General features: G+C 40.9%; 1 protein-coding gene and 1 long non-coding RNA gene across 4 annotated transcripts in view; one reads left to right on the top strand and one right to left on the bottom strand.

The window, feature by feature from the left end:
- LOC123520665 (nephrin-like) overlaps window positions 1-21537 on the bottom strand; it is a 351273-nt gene that overhangs the window by 9426 nt on the left and 320310 nt on the right. For both annotated transcript variants that reach the window (XM_045283175.1, XM_045283176.1), the window contains exons 7-14: window positions 15199-15564; window positions 14846-14962; window positions 14041-14226; window positions 7879-7993; window positions 5817-5995; window positions 4906-5092; window positions 3338-3450; window positions 732-834 (exon numbers count right to left, since the gene is read on the bottom strand). In XM_045283175.1, the coding sequence (XP_045139110.1) occupies window positions 732-834; window positions 3338-3450; window positions 4906-5092; window positions 5817-5995; window positions 7879-7993; window positions 14041-14226; window positions 14846-14962; window positions 15199-15564 (1366 nt within the window). The remainder of the gene's footprint in view (window positions 1-731; window positions 835-3337; window positions 3451-4905; window positions 5093-5816; window positions 5996-7878; window positions 7994-14040; window positions 14227-14845; window positions 14963-15198; window positions 15565-21537) is intronic.
- LOC123520667 overlaps window positions 9134-21537 on the top strand; it is a 52107-nt gene continuing 39703 nt past the window's right edge. For both annotated transcript variants that reach the window (XR_006679333.1, XR_006679332.1), the window contains exon 1: window positions 9134-10139. This is a non-coding gene — a long non-coding RNA (uncharacterized LOC123520667). The remainder of the gene's footprint in view (window positions 10140-21537) is intronic.

Here is a 21537-nt window from a genome sequence, read left to right as displayed (position 1 = left end):
CTACTACTTGTACTACTACTACTACTACTACTACTACTACTACTACTACTACTACTACTACTACTACTACTACTGCTATCTACTACTACTACGACTTCTGCACTACTACTACTATTACTACTACTATTACTACTACTACTACTACTACTACTACTACTACTACTACTACTACTACTACTACTACTACTATCACTACTACTACTACTACTACTACTACTACTACTACTACTACTACTACTACTGCTGCTACTGCTACTACTACTACTACTACTACTACTACTACTACTACTACTACTACTACTACTACTACTACTACTACTACTACTACTACTACTCCAACCACTACAACCCAAACTACTACTACTACTACTACTACTACTACTACTACTACTACTACTACTGCTACTACTACTATATACTACTACTACTATTACTGCACTACTACCCCTACTACTATTATTATTACTATTACTACTACTACTACTACCACCACCACCACCACCACCACCACCACCACCACCACCACCACCACCACTACTACTACTACTACTACTACTACTACTACTACTACTACTACTACTACTACTACTACTACCATCACCACTCACGCCACCACGATCCATCCCCCTGCTCTCACACATCCTAGAAAGTATTGTAACGGTTTAATCACAACATTCCTGCATTGGAGAGGAGGGAGGCGGGTCGACAGCAAGACAGGGGCCGCCACTCACCTTACAGGGCCCGGATTGGCAGTAGCGAGCACTGTGATGATCAGGTCCTCGTCCTCTGTCACGTCCACCTTCCCTTCAGGCGCCCACACCCACATCGGCCCATCTGTGGGGAGGAGAGGAGATTGGGGTGGTGGTAGTGGTGGTGGTGATGATGGCAGTGGTTTTAGTATGGTATATACGTATTAATTTAATTGTTAATTGATTTGTTAGTTGATAAATTGGTTGGTGAGATAATATTCGACGGTTAGCTATTCATTCACCTTGGTTGCTTAGTTGACAAGTTTATTAGGTAATTAGATAAGCAGGTAGGTAGGACAGATAAGTAGGTAGCTAGATAGGTGTGTGTGTGTGTGTGTGTGTGTGTGTGTGTGTGTGTGTGATTGTTACGAAGATTGTTTTATCAAGTACGTAAAAAATAAATAAATAAAAAGAGCGTTAGATAGCTACAATGTATCTAGACAGCATTACGCAACACCACAAACACTCACAATCATGATTATACGCGTGACAACAATAGCAAGAACTGGACGGAGGGAGAGAGAGGGAGAGAGAGAGAGAGAGGGAGGGAGGGAGGGAAAGAAAACGGGGTGGAGGGAGGAAGGAAGGGACGAAGCGGTAATAACATAATTTCCCCGGGGGTCGCCTCACTTTGCTTCGTCATCATCACCCACCATCACCTGCGCTTAAAGTCACGACCGAAGGGAAGTAACGCGCTAAACTTTTCGTACAAGGCCCGCCAAATTCAACAAAGCCTGGAGCACACAACCAACCACAGAGAGAGAGAGAGAGAGAGAGAGAGAGAGAGAGAGAGAGTATGAAGTATAGCTATGAAGGAGAGTCAAGAAAGAAGGATCATTGAGAGAGAGAGAGAGAGAGAGAGAGAGAGAGAGAGAGAGAGAGAGAGAGAGAGAGAGAGAGAGAGAGTAAGGCAGGCGACTTTAAGAGCGCTGGCTTTCCAACAAGAGCTCATCTCAACGGGCTTCTCCTCAAAGAAAAAAAAAAAAGAAGAAAAAAAATCTCAAGACGTTTAATTACGGGAAAGGAACGCATAGAAGTAAAAACATAAAGAAAACAAGAGAAAGAGGAAAAATGAAAAAAAAAGAAACGAATATATATATAAAAGAGAAAGAAAAGGAGATGAGATTTTGAAATAATAATGATGATGAAGTTTCAAGTAATGAAGAAACACACACACAGACACACACACAGACACACACACACACACACACACACACACACACACACACACACACACAACCAAATATTACAGTTACAGGAGGACATGGAAGGTATGGTCCATCAAAAATGTTTTCTATAAGAACATGTGAATGGCTTAAAACAGAATAAAACCTGAAACACATAAAACGTCCATTTATACAAAAAAAAAAAACCGCATGAAACGCCTATACCAAATCAAGTTATTTCACACAAAAATCCACACGCACAAGCAGAAGTTTAAACTCGTAAATAAATCATCGGTAAGAAAGAAGGAAAAAAAAAAAAAAAAAAGAAAGTCGCTGCAGTCGTGACAGTCGAGTGGGAAGGACTGTCAGGAGAAGCTTAGACCGAGGATACCACAAGGAAAGCACCCAGAGAGAGAGAGAGAGAGAGAGAGAGAGAGAGAGAGAGAGAGAGAGAGAGAGAGAGAGAGAAACTTGTATTACATAGAAAAACAAATGAAATAAAAAAAATAGGGGAGAGACAGAAAGAGACAAGGAAAGAGAAAAAATGCAGGACAGGAGGATTAGACTCATTAACAAAGTTTGCTTGTAACGAAGAGGTGTGCGTGAGAGAGAGAGAGAGAGAGAGAGAGAGAGAGAGAGAGAGAGAGAGAGAGAGAGAGAGAGAGAGAGAGAGAGAGAGAACAAGAGCTCCGATGTCGACAGAAATGAAGGAAGTTTGACATGGTATGAATTTCTCACGTGGTACCTGCTGGTGTACGCTGCGAGGGACTGTATTGCCGGCCTAGCTCGGCGGGCGGCTGATGGGTTGCTGATGAGGAGAGGGAATACTGGGCGGGAGAGAGAGACCAATGCGAGGGAAATGACGTCCGAGGTGGAAACAGTATCTGAGTATCGAGTTTGCGTGTGCGTGTGATTGTCTGATGCTTGAGGGAAGATTGGGGAGAGATCGGAGGAGAACGAGAACGTGAAGAGGAAGAGGAGGAGGAGGAGGAGGAGAGGAAGTATAAAGGTGAAATGAATAACGGAAAGGAGAGATGAGAGAAAGAGGTGGAAAACGAAAAAGAAAAGTGATACAAAACAGGGAAGAGAACTGAAGATGAGGAGGTGAGAAAGAGAAAAAGAAAACAATAACTTCAGGAAGAAAAGTAGGACGAGGAGGAGAATAAGGAAGAATAGAAGAAGAAGAGACAAAAAAAAAGTCACACACAACAATGAAGAGAAAGAAGAGATAAAGAAAACAATAGCTTAAAGAAGAAAAGGAGGACGAGGAGGAGGACAAGGAAGAATAGATGAAGAAGAGACAGAAAAAAATCACACACACGACAACGAAGACGAAGAAATAAAGAAGAAACAAGAGCGAGGGCAGGTGGCAGGTGTGGGTAGCTGAGTTAGTTAAGAGAAGAAAGTTGGCAGTGCACTCACGGATCACGTCCAGAACCAGCGTTGTGTTGCTAGCGACGCCCAGACCGTTGGCAGCCTCGCAGGTGAACACACGCCCGTGGTCCTCTGCAGTCGCCCTTACCTCCACCTCTGACCTGTGGAGGAAGGCGCCCAGGTGTATTAGAACCATATTATGAAACCCCTTGCACCAAATCTCCATGACATTTAACCTCTTCAATACTAGGACACACATTCATCTTGGGATTTGTGTACGATTAGAAATTTTATTGACATTAGGAAGGATCTATGGTGGTCATAAGATTAATGGACATAGTCTTCACTATTTTTAATCCCCCCATATAAGTTTCTGAAGTTGTATAAAATCACCAAATAGTAAGCAAAATGAATATGGAAACGCGTCATGGTACTCAAGGGTTTATAGATGGTTTTTACGGGTGTAGTGACAGATTAACAAGATATCTACCATATTAATAGGAGTAACGCTCTTTGCTACTACTACTACTACTACTACTACTACTACTACTACTACTACTACTACTACTACTACTACTACTACTACTACTATTACCACAACCACCACCACCACCAACGCTGTCGCTCTGGTCAATACGAAGAGCTCGCAAGAGAAGGATACGGACAAGAGTTACTGCATAAGACCTTTGGAACCCACATAGGCAACAACAGGCCCCGCTAACTCCATGTATACTTCCACTTCCCTTCCCTCGTTACTGTTGCCTGGTTTCCTAAGTGTGATGAAGACTCTAGGCAGGGGCGAGGCTGACAGGCTGGCAGAGGAGTGGGACAGGCAAGGGGGGGGTCATGGCTGGGTTGGTGGGGATTGTAATGTTAATACCAGCTTTGTGAGTCTTTAAGAGAATATCACCGACAGAGTTTATTGTAGTGGGTATTTACGTTGGAGATGTAAGAAGAAAAATTTCAAGATGGTTAAGCTAAGTGAAGAAAGAAAACTAAAAACAGGAAGAACTTACGATAATAATGTCGAGAGAGAGAGAGAGAGAGAGAGAGAGAGAGAGAGAGAGAGAGAGATCATTTCCTATAGACAATCACTTAATTTTGTCACAGACCGTCCTACCTTCCTTCCTTCATTCCTTCTCTCTTCCCTTTCTTTGTCCCTATCTCTGTCTCCTTTCCTCCTTTCTCCCTTTGTCTCCCTCTCTTCACTCTCCTCCCTTGACTTATCCCCCCCCCAACACACACACAAAATTAATTGAAAACAGTAAATAGACACCGTAGATAACTAGATCAATGAATGAGTAATGAACAAGTCCATGGAGGGGAAAAGAGAGCAAGCTATTGAAAGCTTTGAGTCGAAGCCTGGGATCGAGACGAGAACGAAGCTTTTTACGAGAGAGAGAGAGAGAGAGAGAGAGAGAGAGAGAGAGCACCTAACTCTCCCATACACACAAAAAACACATCTACAATGACCAACAAAACTACTCCTTGGTGCCTCACTCAATTCAACTATACTCCTCACTAAGCCTAACTAACGTCTATGCTATTCTTTCTTCCCTCCTCTTTCTTCTACTCCTCTTAAGCATTCGTTCCTCTGCCTTTCTCTCGCAACTCACGTGGAAACAGTGCCGCCATAGAGACCCTGGGACTGCGTGTGGGTCGTCTCCGTCAGGGGTATACCGTTGGAGTGCCAGACGAGGGTGGAAGGCGGGACGCTAGACGAAGATTGGCAGGTGAGAGTCGCTACCTGGCCTGCCTTCACACTGCTCGGCGTCACCCACGATGATACTTCCGTCGGGGGAACTGCGCACGGGGAAATACATCGAGAAAGAGAGAGTGAGTGAGAAGAGCTGAGAAATATTGCACGCGGAGGAATAGATGGGATAGATTGAGGGCGTGAGTGAAGAAGGAAGAGAAGAAAAATAATGCACGTGAGGAAATAGACTGAGGGAGTGAACTAAGAAGGAAAATGGGAGCTTGGTTGATTGAGAGAGAGAGAGAGAGAGAGAGAGAGAGAGAGAGAGAGAGAGAGAGAGAGAGAGAGAGAGAGAAGGAGATACCAAAATCAAGACTGGCTTAGAAAGTTAGAAGTTTAGGAGAGAAAAATCATGAGAGGGAGAGTAAGAGTGACGGAATTAATAAGGTATGGACGTCCGGAGGAGGGAGAGGGAGGGAGGGAAAAGTTTCGGGAAGTAATAAATGATGTGTGTGTGTGTGTGAGAGAGAGAGAGAGAGAGAGAGAGAGAGAGAGAGAGAGAGAGAGAGAGAGAGAGAGAGAGACCCATCCACACAACCAAGCAACCAACCACCCACACACCCATACACACACACACACACACACACACACACACACACACACACACACACACACACACAGTTAGCAAGATCAAAGGAGCAGTAAGCCTAAGAGAAGTAGTGGTAGAGAAATACAAGAGAACCAACACTGGCGATGACTGAGAAGCTACAAACAGACTCACCAATATATCACCAATAAGAATAACAAGTGGAAGGAGGCACTGTCACTCACATCTCAGGCTGATGGTGGAGTGCGAGGTCATAGGCGTGGTGGTGGCGGGATTGGTGACCTTACACGTAATCTGCTTCCCATTGTCCACCCTCGTGACGTGCAGCTGAGCACGGATGCGCGTCACTCCTCCTGTGCTCTCGTCCTCCACGCCCACCACCTTCTGGCCCGCCTTGTATAGACTGATGGGCGATAGAGGAGAATAGGAGGGTGGATTGGTCAGGTGTGTGTGTGTGTGTGTGTATGTGTGTGTGTGTGTGTGTGTGTGTGTGTGTGTGTGTGTGTGTGTGTGTGTGTGTGTGTTATTACTGCTACTACAACAGCTACTATTACTATTACTACTACTACTACTACTACTACTACTACTACTACTACTACTACTATTACTACTACTACTACTACCACTATTAATTCTACTGTTGGTCATGGAAAAGAACAATAATGATAACAGCAATACTGACAATAAAAATAAATGAAAAACCAACAACAAAACAAGAGTAACGACAAAAATGTAAGAGAGAGAGAGAGAGAGAGAGAGAGAGAGAGAGAGAGAGAGAGAGAGAGAGAGAGAGAGAGAAAATGGCGAGTTAGCCTCAGGTGGTAGGAGGAGAAGCACGTTTGTATCAGTAATCTCACGCAGAGCATCTAATTAGTAAACCTCGATGCAAGGGAACAACACACACACACACACACACACACACACACACACACGAGAAGCTTCCCTGAGTTCATGGGAGAAAATAAAAAATAATTTCCATTCAACTGTTCAACCATTCGACTTCAATCATTACATAATAAGAAAATTGATAAAAATAAAAAGTAAATCCGGTGTTGTATTATGTTCTGGCTATATAGAAGTCTAACAAGCTACAGTGTATAGGAAAATAATTGGGGTATTCAACAGCTAATGGTTGATTTGGAAAGGGTATATGTATGTATTGTAATGTATTGATCCATATTCAGAAATACCCTGCTCTTTCACCACGACAATTTTCCAAGGTCACAGAGATGATTAGCGGGGTTTACAAGAGTGTTTTTCCAGTTAATAATGCAAAAATCTTGTCAAAACTGCTCCTAGAAACGTAAAAACACCTTAAAAACTCGTGTAAATTTAAATAAAGCTTTTTGAATTAGTGGAGGTGAAGCGGAGAAGTGTTTGAGAATACGAGCCAATATTGTACGTTAGTGGAGATACATGAATAGTAAAAGGATGTAGTTTTATAGAGACCCATGGAGAGATGTTCTTTTTTAGATGCACATACGAGAAGTGTTAGATTTGTGGGCTAAGTTACAATAAAATCAGTTCTGTAAGTTATTTAAACACGGGAAAAGTGTTACATTCGCGGCATAAGATACAATAAGAGTGGGTACTGTAAAACACGTAAGAAGAAAAGAAGTAAAAAGAGACCACAAACTTATTAATCATTCCACGTACACACATATTGTTGAGCCGGAATGATAATAAATAAAAGTACGCTCCCGTAAAACGCCCACGTGTTGCTCTTACATAAATGGTAAAAAAATGAGAGGGAAAAGTGATAAAGAAATGTAATTAGTCTGGATTATAAATTTCGCGCGACCGATATTAGTATTCTTTGTTGTTTGGAAATTGGCTTGGTGTAAAAGTGTGAGTTTTTACTTGTGTGTTGTTGCTACAGAGAGAGAGAGAGAGAGAGAGAGAGAGAGAGAGAGAGAGAGAAATCAACAATATTTACTTTATACAATTTGGTTTACAATAAAAAAAACGAAATTGTATGTTTTGTTACTGCTCATTTGTGAATTACTACTAAAAAGACTTATTAATCGCAAGCATTTCTGTTTCTTTCTGTTTTCTATTTAATTAGTTTTGATTTATTTTTTGCCATTCATGTACTTACGTGCTGCTTGCATGATCATTTTGTTGTCTATTCATTTGTCATATACGTAATTTATCTTATTATTTTGTTGTCTGTTGTGTTTACTTAATCATTATGTTGTTTGTCATTCGTGCACCATTGTGTATTGTCTGCATCATTTCCACATTCACCCCTGAAGGAAGGAAGGAAGGAAGGAAGGAAGGACTCACGTCAGGGCTGGGGGAGGATTGCCGCCCTGGGAGGTGCAGGTGACAGTGAGCTGCGTGCCGCCCTCCAACACCTCGTCCTCGCCCGTCACCTCCACCATGGGCCACCCGGGACGCTCTGCCACCAGGGAGTAACAAGGGGAGAATCATTCTGTTAGAGTCAGTTACCAATACTTCTTTTTAACGAGAGGTCTTCAGGTGTGAGCATTGGTGTGATGGAGGACTACACGGAAGGCTGTTTCACTCGGCAGTTTTATGTACGAGGCAGTGTTGTATTTTCCAATCGGGTCACTGGTTTTTATTGCCCCTTTTTTCAATAGTGTTCAGATACGGGAGCAACTGCGCGGATGTCTGTCAGGAGTATGGGAAGGGGAGCTGTCTCACTCACGGGTTCGTAAACGTATATCGGGCAATGATGTATATCATTGGTTGTAGATCGCTAGTGACAGTCAGCTGGCGAACTCTCGCTCAGTGTTGGATGGGATTCGTAGCAACGAGTTTAATTGTACTTACTTTGCTGTAGAGTGTGGATTATGTGTTAAGCTGTAAACCAACAAAGTGCGTGACACTCGCTCAGTCACGTATTTTATCGAGTACCAAACAGCTCTGCATTGAGCAATTTTCCGCAGATAAACACATCGATTATCGTGGGGAAACTTAAAAAAAAATCCCAAAATAGAGTTATTACCTTTGATGGCGTAATGTCCTGTGAGTTTTGCTCACTGAATGAGCACATGTAAAACTTGCTTATATAGAGGAGAAAGAGAGCCAAGTAACTGTGCACAGATTTGTTGCCGGTCGCTGAGCCCGCTGTAGCAGGATATTGAGGGCCTTCAAGCCTCCAAATTCTACTGTTCGGATAAAGATAGCTTGGCCTCTCGTGGGAGCAAAGATAGCTTGGCATCCACTCTAAGTGAGTGTTTGGAACATGGCTCCCTGGGGACCCAGCCAGCCTGGGTACTGCCCCTTGAAACAGAGAACGCGCAGACTATAGTGCTTTTTCATGTCGGCCTTTTGTATTCATTCATGGGTTTCATTCGCGATGATATGAGTTAACGTCTTAAAATGATGGGTAGAGTAAAGAAAAATGCAGTTCGGTGAAGTTGATAGCAGAGAATGAAATGAAATATATATATATATATATATATATATATATATATATATATATATATATATATATATATATATATATATATATATATATATATATACACACACACACACACACACACACACACACACACACACACACACACACACACACATTGCCAATCCGTGCATTCAGAATCTATGAAAATACATATATGTGTGGGAGTGTTTTCCATATTATCAGTGTCTGGGTGGCACACGGGCGGTGGTCAGGCGGCCGTCACCTTGCCGAGGCGCGTGACACTAATGAGCCCGCGTCAGGCTACGTCATGGAGCGAGCCACCATTATCATATAGATTCGCCGGCTCTATTACTTTGCACACCAAATTTGCATACAGCGAGCGACGCGAATGTAGCATAAGAAAATTTGCATCTAGTGTGTATTTGCCTCGTTTGTGACCTGTGACCACATAAATATGTATGTTTGAAAATACAATATCGTATGGATAATGTAGAAACTCCTTTGATGTCAATTGAAAAGGTTTGACATCAAACGCATTGGTTACGTTGCTGTATAAATTATAGGTAAACAGTGGTTATGTTTTCCTTGAGAAAAAAAAAATTGCGAGAGGAAAATGAACAACCATGAATACTGAATGAGTTTTAACCATAAGCAAAGACTGACGCAATGTTGTTTTATGCTGAATAATTTTTCTCATCTAGAATCTGTCAGCCTTGTAGACTACATCACAACACTAGTAAACCTGAGGTTGTAACAAGAGTACAGAACGTCATCCTCAGAACTACGTATGAGCAGTACATTTCGGTAACAAACGTCGTTTGAGCTCTCATTCGGAGATTCCGAATTATTATAATCGTTTATATATAACGAAAATGATCTGCTAATTCAGGGGTACAGAACATTAATTCAGGTCTGTATATTAGATTATACGTGAAACATATGAGCCGAAGATGAGGGATGACGAAGCTGATCGAAGTTTCTAGATCCACACAGCACCCGTAAATCGAGGTTACCGGCAGTGGTGTCAGTGTGCGCGGCGCGGCATAATTGTAGATTTACTGTTTTATTCCCTTTGCTATCCTATATTTGTACTTGGACGCTGCCAGAACAAGCTCTAGTCATCCCTGCTGCCTTGAAACTTGGTGCTACTATTGTAAGTACTAGGATATACGTATTTCAGGTAAATTTTGTTAAGCTTAATGTTTACAGTGTGAGGCAACGACAGCCGGCCTCCTTTAGGTTACCTAATGTTTACTGTCATTTCGCCTGTCTTGTGTGTGCATCTACTTCTCCATTGTTATTCTGCTGACTGGTTATTCGTAGAGACCCTTGAAATGGTATGTGTGGCTATGGATGGAGGAATTATTGAGGGTTTGAGGGGGCGGGGGGCGTGTGGTGCTGAGCAAGGTAAACAAACTGCGCGGGGATTTTAAACGCGGGAGTGGCAACGGGTTCATTGTCAGTTGTCTAGGTTAAGATTTCATGAAGTGATCATTGTGTCTCCTAAACTGAATGATTCACAGTACATTTACAGAATTACGCCAGTTTTGCTGTAGGTTACTATCATTATTTTTCTATGCATCATTGTTGTATACGTGAAGTAAGCGTTATGCATTTTGAGAAATTGTATTTACTTGTTTACTTTCTATTCAAGGTATTGTACCTGCCACATATACAGAGTTCCTGCCTTGTCACTAATAACTGTGAACAACTGCATAAAACAATATTCTGTTAACCTCTTCAGTACCATGACACTTTTTCATATTCATTCTGCTTACTATTTAATGATTTTATACAGCTTCAAAAATTTACGTGGGGATTGAGATAGTGAAGACTCTGGCCATTAATCATCTGATCTCCATAGATCCTTCCTAATATAAATAAAATCGTCTAATCCTACCCAAAACTCAAAGTAAAGACGCGTCCCAGTACTGAAAGGAAAGAAAAGCACTCAGCATAGTGTTCTTGCCTTGCCAAACACAATACTGAAGTGAATAAGCATCTAGATATTGTAGGGAAGGAATTCTGGAAGGAAAGAAGACAAACAGCACTCGGCACAGTGTTCTTGCCCTGCCATATATAATACTAAACCACCAGTGAATGGGAACCGTTTTGTCTTTGTTACAAGTGGCATCCTTTCCACCCAGACCGAGACAGTTATTAGGCTACACTCCCCAGCCAAGCTCAGCCCGTAGTCTAACCACTCTGAGCCATAGACACCGCAATACTATACAGCTATGCATTGATTACCTATTTGCAGGATTAATACAAGAGCAGATAAAATGTTAATTAATTTGTATACAGCAACATCCATTTATTGTGTGGTGTTGGAAGGGGAGGGAGGGAAAAAAAGGTAGGGAAATAGAAATAAAAAGGTAGTTTTATATCAGAATTAAAATGTGGTAGGCTACACACCATTAGCTGGAACATACGGGTTAGTTTTCATCCTCTCTCTCTCTCTCTCTCTCTCTCTCTCTCTCTCTCTCTCTCTCTCTCTCTCTGGCAGCGGTGCTTTTCCAGTCACGTACTGCGAGGGAGAACTCAAAACAGTGCCAGATTAATGTCTATAATTCCTAGTTTGCATGTTTCACTCGTGTTTCATTGTTTGCTTTCATGAGTTAATGCTGTTGTGTTTAGTTTGTATCTTATTTCCCTTAATGGTTTTGTTCTCTCGCTTATTGTTTTGCTTGTTTACATGTATCATCTTTATTTATTTATTTTTTCATTTATTGGTTGGTGTTCATGCTTTTTTTCTCTTGTTTATTATGATGTCATGATTGTATAGTATGGAATTACTTCTCGTGTAACTCTTGTTGTTTTCCTTATTATAGTGTATATCTTGACTGGTTTTTATTTGTGTGTTATTTCACCTTTCTCTTCCTGAACTTCATCCTGTGTCTTTCTTTTCTTTATTCTATATTTTCTTTGCATTTATATTCTTCTTTCTCCCTCATTTACTTTTCTTTCCTCGGTTTTGTTTTTCTTTGCGTGCATCCTTTTTTTTTTCTTTCTCGTTTCCTTTTGTATATTTCTTTCTCCAATTCTTTTCTCTTTCCGGTGTGTTCCTTTTTCTTCATTCTTCCTCACTTTCTTTACTTGCTCCAGGCTTTTCCGTAGAGTTAGCTGGCACGCGGTTAAATTAAATAAGTCTCCCTCACATCAATAACCTACACAGTACTTTATGAACATACAAAGCGCCCTATTCAGAAACGCTTCCCTCTCTCACCGCGACCATTTTCAGACCACAGAGACGATTAGCCGAGTTCTAAAGAGTATTTGCCCTGTTGGTAATGGAGAAAACTTAACATGTCACTAGAATTACAGAAACATACTTAGAAACCGGTGTAGGTGCGGCGCGCGAAGTCTTTCAGTGATGCGGAGTCGTGCTTCATCCCTCTTTTGAAGCTTATCTCGGGACTTCACTTCTCATGCTTCGTGGCTGTTGATCTGTTTACGTGTTAGCTATGTATTTTCACTTCAGTTTAACCCCTTCAGTACCATGACGCGTTTCTATATTAATTCTACTTACTAATTGGTCGTTTTATACACCTTCAGAAACTTATGTGGGAGATTAAAATAGTGAAGACTGTGGTCATTAATCTTCTCACTTCCATAGACCCTTCTAATGTCAATAAAATGGTCTAATCTCACACAAACCTCAAGGTAAAAATATGTCCCAGTGTTGAAGGGGGTTAAATCATAGTTGTGTCAGTCATGGTTGTCTTTACCGTCTTTGCTAAACTCACATTTTTGCTCTCAGGCGTGTACGTACCTACTAGTTTGTAAAGATGAAAGGTTGATCGAGTGAATGTTACAGAGAGAGAGAGAGAGAGAGAGAGAGAGAGAGAGAGAGAGAGAGAGAGAGACCCCTCTAGCCTAATTAATAAAAGATGCGTGTAATGCTTTGTGAGTAGTGAAATGGTGAGCCAGGTGACAGGTGTAGTGGTGGCGCTGGAGGAAGAGTGAGATATGTAATGGGTAATCAGTAGTGCGCGTGGGGATGATTACCAGGCTACGTATCATATCTCTTTATTAACTTATTTGCATCGAAATAATGTAATTAGTGGATGTTGCATTATCTATATTGGACCATCGCCTGTTTTGCAATTACCTAACGCCAGGATTGAGGCTCGATTTTCTCCCTTTACCTTATAGTTTTTGGTGTGTGTGTGTGTGTGTGTGTGTGTGTGTGTGTGTGTGTGTGTGTGTGTGTGTGTGTGTGTGTGTGGGCAGAGAATTTCGTAACTTCTTGAGTGTTGTTTCCTATAATCACTTGAGTAGAGTAACTTTTTCGTGAAATCTCTTTTATCCAACTAGCCAGGTCTTTACGTCACCCTGGGGTTTAGGGCTTAGACACAAGAGACGTTTGGCCTGGGGCTCTCGCGGTGAGTCGCTCTCCAGAATTTGATTGTGGGACATAAAATAGTAGTAATAATTGTCAGTTTGTAGTGTGACAAAAGCTCTCTCATACCAGAAATACATATTTTTCCCCTCCCTCTCTGAACATAGGCATTCATTTTCCGAAAGTAAATAGAATATTGCTGAATCCTCGATTAAAATTAATTCACCTTCGCAATAGAAAAATAGTTGTGTTTGCCTTTGGATGTCTGTATTTCATCGTTTTGTCCTTTTAATTTTTAGTATTTTTAGCTTTTAATGTGAGCTGTAAGTGAGGTTATATGAACATAGCTTCTCATGTACATGTTCAAACGCCAGTGTGAATCTCTCCAAGAATTTCGTCTTGAATCGAAAATACAAAGTTGTAGAGGGATAAGTTAGAAGGGAGAAGGGCACTGGAGCCTGTAGCAGAGAGCCTCAAGCCGTGGCGAGGCCATTGGTGTGTCTGGGCCAGCCACTGGAATGCCTAATATTTAACTCTATTACCATTATTATTATTATCATCATCATTTATTATTATTATTATTATTATTATTATTATTATTATTATTATTATTATTATTATTATTATTATTATTATCATAGTTACATAGCCTTTGAGCACCCTCCTCATACAACAACAAAGAAATAGAGCGCAGGGCGGCAGCGGCACTTACTGATGACGGTGATGACGTGGGTCTGGGAGAGAAGGTGGCCGGAGAGCGGGTGGGAGGCGAGGCACTGGGCTGTGGTCTGCGTGGTGTCCGGCGTCTTGGGCATGTGGTGGCTGAGCTGAGCTGAGGTCACCCACCCACCGCCAGCCCCCTCGCTCACTACTGCGGCACCAGAGGCTATGCGGGTCCCTGGCGATGGGGAAGAGTGCGGAAGAAAAGAATTAGATGTAGATATATTCGTCATTATCATCTGATTTAGGACCATATTCTGAAACAACACCTTTAATACCTTCAAAAAGTTTTAGTATAGTGGTCACCAACCTTTTCCATTATATCACGCATTTACTGACTCCAAGTTCCTGTTATGCACATCATCAGGTATAATGACAGTAGTATACATTTAAGATCATTGAAAGCGATCACTCGACTGTGTCCGCCAACGCCTCAACTCCTTCAGTAGTGAGACACATTTTTATCTTGAGATTTGTGTACAATTAAATCATTTTATTGACATCAGGAAGGGTCTATGGAGACCAGAGGATTAATGGCCAGAGTCCTCACTATTTTAATCACCCACATGAATTTCTGAAGCTGTATAAAATCACCAAATGGTAAGCAGAATGAATATGGAAACGCGTCATGGTACTCAAGGGGTTAATTGGGAACCAATCTACTAGTTGGAATGACACGAGTTTTCAAATTTTTTATGGATTTAGTAACAGATTAACAGTATCTCTACACCGGGCCATACTCTCACTAACATTCAAAAAGTGTCGAGTGAGAGAGTGTCGAGACCAGGAAATCTTACCTTGGAGGCGCCAGGTGAGGGTGGGCGGGGTTGGCTGGGGAGGAGCGGCAGGTGAGGTGAAGAGCTGTCCCGCTGCTACCACCGTGGGCCCGAGTATCGTCACGTCCTCCGGGGGATCTGTGGCGGGGACAGGTTAGGACAGGGGAGAAGGGCAGTAAGAATATAGATAATAATAAAAAAAAAGAAAATGATAATATATTATTAATTTTTGTAGGTTTAGTTTGTCATTCTTTGTCATTAATACTAACACACACACACACACACACACACACACACACACACACACACACACACACACACACACACACACACACACACACACACACACACACACACACACACACCATACTCACAGTGTACGGTCAGGGTGACATTAGCAGTGAGCGGTCGAGTCAGCAGATCACTGGTCACGCGGCACTCATACACCGCCTCGTCCTCCTCCCGCGCCGCCGTCACCCGCTGCTGCACCCGTATGGTCCTCTCGCGGGCAGTGGTGCTAACGGTTGTGGAGGAGGTGGGCGGGACGGCAGTAGATAGGGAGGCACTGGTGGGCTGGTGGGCGGGGACGGGGGCGTGGGTCAACGGGCGGCCATGTCTGTACCAGGTGACGAAAGGACGTGGTCTTCCCCCTTTTACTTGGCATATTAGTGTTCTATGGTCGCCCACAGCCAGCACGTCCCCAGTTCTATACCCGGTGATGGTTGGTGGGTCTGGCGGGTCTGGAAAGGATGTGGGTTGGAATAGATTAATACAGAATGATCAAAGCCTCACTCTAGAAGTACTACGCTGTTTTGGAAGGGATGGTTGTGTGTTTGTCTGTAGCTGGCATGCTCCTAATTCGATACCCGGGAAGCATATGGGGCATCATGTCAAGAATAGCGAACCCTCCAGCTGGCCTAGTTTTCCGGCTCCCCCTTTGCAGTTCTTTCACTCAGCTGGCATGACGTGTGAATGAAAATATGATAACCAAAACTAACTTAACCTATCCTAACCTAAACTCATCCAGGTTAAAATTTAGGTTAAGTTAGTTAGGTTAAAGTTAAGTTAAAGTTAGTTTTGGTTTTACTTTCATTCACACGTCATGTCAGCTGAGTGAGAGAGCTGCAAAGAGGGAGCCGGGAAACGAGAAGAGCTGGAGGGTTCGCTAATCATGACAAGTGATGGGTAGCAATATCTATAAGAAAGGTAAATGAGATAAGCCAGTACAGACCGATAGATGAACGTTTAAGTCCTTAGATATGTGAACATAGATATAAACGCAGGAAATGAAGAGATAGATAATAAAGAAAACTATTAAATGAATTAGCAGATAGATATTGAAAAAAAGTAACGAAGAAGAAGAAGAAGAAGAAGAAAAAAAACAACAACAACAACAACAACAACAACAACAACAACAACAACAACAATAACAAGAGAATAGGAAGCGGCTATTTTTTTTCTCTTTCTCATCCTACAGACACAATACGAAACACAAAGCTCATATTTATAATTGTTCCTCTCTTTAAAATGTAACCCTGGCGCGCATACACACACACACACACACACACACACACACACACACACACACACACACACACACACACACACACACACACACACACACACACACACACACACACACACACACACACACACACGTAGCTTCTGAGCCTCGTGAATTTACAGGCCATATATTTTTTGATAGTACGAATATTCTCGGTGCCTTTTGCTGTGATTCTTTTCTTGACTTTATGTAGAAAGAGGGAGAGGGAGTGAGTTTGCTTGGCGTCACATATCTCTCTCTCTCTCTCTCTCTCTCTCTCTCTCTCTCTCTCTCTCTCTCTCTCTCTCTCTCTCTCTCTCTCTCTCTCTCTCTCTCTCTCTCTCTCTCTCTCTCTCTCTCTCTCTCTCTCTCTCTCTCTCTCTCTCTCCCCACCCCCAAACCATTTCCGTCCCGTCAAACCCCCAACCAGCACAGCCTGACTCGAGCCCTCGCATTTATATTTTTCCTTTTTTTTTTTTTTTCTTTTTGCCTTCTCTTCTCTCCACTCACCGGCAAAAGCCAATTTCATTTCGTATCAGTGCAATTTCCACGTGTAGGTAAAAAATGTATATACAAACATCATAGGCTGGCAGCGATTGAGTGTTATTGACGCCAACTAAACGAAAAAAAGTGCGTGCATTACTTGTGTGTGTGTGTGTGTGTGTGTGTGTGTGTGTGTGTGTGTGGGTGTAGACATGCTCTTACTGCTCTTACGTCAGCATACACTCACACGTACACAAATAAATGGTTAGATAAATAGATGGATAAATAAACAGATAGCTAGATAGTTAAATAGATGGAGAGAGAGAGAGAGAGAGAGAGAGAGAGAGAGAGAGAGAAATAGAAAAGTTATCCATTGTATATATACTTGCTGCAGAAATAAAAAAAACTTTAAAGAAAACGGGATGTGAAAAAGTTACCACCACCACCGCCAATTAATACTACCGCGGGATTAGACAAGGGAACTTTTAAGGAACCACCACCACCACCACCATCACCACCACTACTACACGAATTTTCGCTAGTAGTACGAAATCTTTTAACTTCCCCCGTCTCTCTCTCTCTCTCTCTCTCTCTCTCTCTCTCTCTCTCTCTCTCTCTCTCTCTCTCTCTCTCTCTCTCTCTCTCTCTCTCTCTCTCTCTCTCTCTCTCTCTCTCTCTCTCTCTCTCTCTCTCTCTCTCTCTCTCTCTCTCTCTCTCTCTCTCTCTCTCTTAAAAGAAAAACACCTCTAAAAACGCTCCCTTCATGAATAACAGAACGGCTCCCTCTATGGAAATCCTTCGTAGCGTTAGGGCGGTGCAGTGAGGACAGACCTTGATCCGCTTCACTGGCTGGTCCGTCTTGGGAACGAAGCTTCGAAACCTCTTTGGAATCAACTTGCAAGGGAAAAGAAATAAAAATAAGGCTAGAAATTATAAGGGTTCACGAGAGAGAGAGAGAGAGAGAGAGAGAGAGAGAGAACCAAGAAGATACTGGTTTTATAGGTTCAACAGCATTGCGACGGCGCGAATTTGTGAACCTAACGAGCAAAACTTTGAAGCCCTCTCGACCGTCGCTTCGGGGAAATGGTTCGGGTATCGTGATGTGCCCCGGCGGAGTGACACGGTGGACTGAGCAGCGGCAGGATAAGTATTCTGGACTAGCGGTGGTGGAATGGCTTACGTGGCGCCGCTGCTGACAATGTGCGAGTGTTAAACGTCTGAATCGCGTGGGAATGGTCGCCTAACACTAGTAATAGGGCGGGAAATGGTCGGTGGGTATGGTGGATGGAGCGTAAAGTGGTTCAAAGTACTGCCAAGCTCTTTCGATTCACTATTTTGCGCTGTTTTTACTCGCTCTCCTGCACCGGTTCGAATTGCAAAAGAAAGGTTGAGTACCCCGTCTGGCTGACTGAATGTGTTTTTTTTTCTTTTTTTTTCTATTTGCAGAACGTTAACGTGTTTGAATAGCGTGAAAATACGTATGCGTATGTGTAGCTCCAGTGTTGAGTATATCTTTCCTTCTTTTTTCTTTTGAATTCTCCTTTTTGGTTGTCTTTTCTTTCTAAGGGGTAGTTTTTTAATGCTTATTTGTCTGCACGTAATGTAATGTTCAAAGGAAGTAAAAAGAAAGTGGAATGGATTGACGGAGAAAGAAATCCAGACATAACACATATGCTGGATGAATAACAAGATGGTGTGGTGATAGGATAGTGTGAAGGCAAGAAGTGTGTCTGGAAGTGGCTACAGATGTTAGATTGAAAAGGAGAGAATAAGGTCAGAGAAAAATAATGTGCATGATCAACTTTCAGAGTGAGAGTCGAGTATCATGGGGAGTTAAAATTGACTGATTAATTGACGTGTAAATCGATACAAAGAAAGATAGGTAAGTTGATAGATAGATGGATTCATGAATAGGCAGACATAGATTGATGAATGGAGAAGTAGATAAGTGGATAAACAGTTAGATTGAGAGGCAGATAGATAGCTAAATAGACAGATAAATACATAGCTTTACTTTCTGCCTTAACAACGGTGTCACACGGCGTTATTGGAGATAGTAGGAGAGCATACTGTTTGAGAGAGACGAGGAGTGTTGGTGAGCGAGCGCCTCCTATAGGTACAAGTGTATGCCGTGTTGATTCATCCTTCCAAACACAATACTATATGCAAATGTCAGGGGTTGATTTTTTTTTTGGTAACTTTGGATTATTGAAGCTTCGGATACTCTAGTTTTGTTCTTTCTCCTTGTCTTCCTCTTGCTTTTACGTTTGTTGTTGTAATATTCCTTTTTCTCTAGCTTCGTCGGTCTCCTTGACATGGTAAAAAGAAAAAAGTAGCTGCACATCTTTGGGACTTATTCGCACATCCTTAACCTGGTACCAGTGTTGCTTGTCTTGAGAACCTTCACCATCACGCCAGGGCTGCGATAGACATGCAGAGCAAGTTGCTTCCCTCGTGGCTTTTAATTATTCACATTATTAGTAAATCAATCATTCATTTAATATTCACACTTAAGGATAAATAAACCGATGACTCTTTTTAAAATCTTATCAAGGAACACTTTTTATTCAACCTGCTGATAAGGACGTGATTATGATATATTTAACAGATGAAAAGATAATGTGTCTCCTACGAAAAATAAAGTTGCCAGTGATTTATTTATGGTCTGTGTGAATAATGAACTGTTTAATTACTAACTCATCTCCCTGGACGCCGCCACAATGTGAATAATGAAGGTCCTCAGGGAGGGAGGTAGGGAGGAAGAAGGGCGCTCCACATGTCTGTCCGCAACCCTGCCATGGACTTTCTCAGCACAAACACAGAAACAAATACACATTGGTATATTGAGAGATGTAGATAGACAGACAGACAGACAGACAGACAGACAGACAGACAGGCAGGCAGACAGACAGGCAGATATATATATATATATATATATATATATATATATATATATATATATATATATATATATATATATATATATATATGTGTGTGTGTGTGTGTATATATATATATATATATATATATATATATATATATATATATATATATATATATATATATATATATATATATATATATATATATATATATATATATATATATATATATATATATATATATATATATATATATATATATATATATATATATATATATATATATATATATATATATATATATATATATATATATATATATATATATATATATATATATATATATATATATATATATATATATATATATATATATATATAATATATATATATATATATATATATATATATATATATATATATATATATATATATATATATATATATATATATATATATGTATATATATATATATATATATATGGAGAGAGAGAGAGAGAGAGAGAGAGAGAGAGAGAGAGAGAGAGAGAGAGAGAGAGAGAGAGAGAGAGAGAGAGAGAGAGAGAGAGAGAGAGAGAGAGAGAGAGAGAGAGAGAGAGAGAGAGAGAGAGAGAGAGAGATGAATGCGCACTGATATAGAGACATATGAGTAGATAAATAGGTAGATAGAAAAACCGGTAAATATATAGTTGATAAATAGATGAATGCACACTGACGTTTATATAGAGAGATGTAGATAGATAGATAGAAAAAAAGATAAATAGATAGAAAAAACAGATAGATAGATAGATAGATGATAGAGAAATATATAGATAGATAGAAAAATAAAGATAAATAGAAAGATGAATATAGATACATACATCCATAGAGAAATAAATAAAACTAGATAGTTTCCCAATCTTAAGTCTGTCATTTTTTTCCTCCTCTATTTCCATTTCTATATATATTTTTTCCCCTCGTAATTTTTTTTTCTCTGATTTTCCACAATTTTGTATCTCTTTTGGTATCTCTTTTTCGTATTTAATCTTTGTATCTCTTTGTAACTCTTTTCTTGTATCATTTTTTAGTATCTCTTTTTTGTAACTTTTTTTTCGTATCTTTTTTTTTCTCAGATTTTCCACAATTTTGTATCTTTCTTTTCTTTTACCCTTCATATTTCACCTCGCATCTGACATAATACTATAATTGTTCCGTATCATCAATTACTTCTTATTATTTTCATTTTTTTCTCCCTCTGTATCTTCAATTTACATACAAAGTGTCTTTCTGAGGGTCACGTAACATATGCCTAAAAGAAAAGTAGGTCTATCATACAAAAACAGAGAGGACTGAATAAATAATAGCCCTTTCTTTCTTCTTCTCTTTTCTTTCCTTGAGATTGTAAATGCTCTTCAGATAACCGACGAAAAGGGAGCCACGTTTGTACTGTTTGTTTGTTCCACACTCCTTTGATCTCTCTCTCTCTCTCTCTCTCTCTCTCTCTCTCTCTCTCTCTCTCTCTCTCTCTCTCTCTCTCTCTCTCTCTCTCTCTCTCTCTCTCTCTCTCTCTCTCTCTCTCTCTCTCTCTCTCTCTCTCTCTCTCTCTCTCTCTCTCTCTCTCTCTCTCTCTCTCTCTCTCTCTCTCTCTCTCGTTATTGTTGTTGTTGATATTGGGGCGTGGTTTTTAGATTTTTAGATGCTGTGTAGTGATGGTAGCAGTGGTTGGGTGTTGTTAACAGTAGTAGTAGTAGTAGTAGTAGTAGTAGTAGTAGTAGTAGTAGTAGTGGTAGTAGGTAGTAGTGGTGCTAGCAGTGTAGCAGTAGTAG

The sequence above is a fragment of the Portunus trituberculatus genome, chromosome 47, assembly GCF_017591435.1.
Source record: "Portunus trituberculatus isolate SZX2019 chromosome 47, ASM1759143v1, whole genome shotgun sequence".
Taxonomy (NCBI): Eukaryota; Metazoa; Arthropoda; class Malacostraca; order Decapoda; family Portunidae; genus Portunus; species Portunus trituberculatus.
This window is presented reverse-complemented; position numbering and strand designations above follow the sequence as displayed.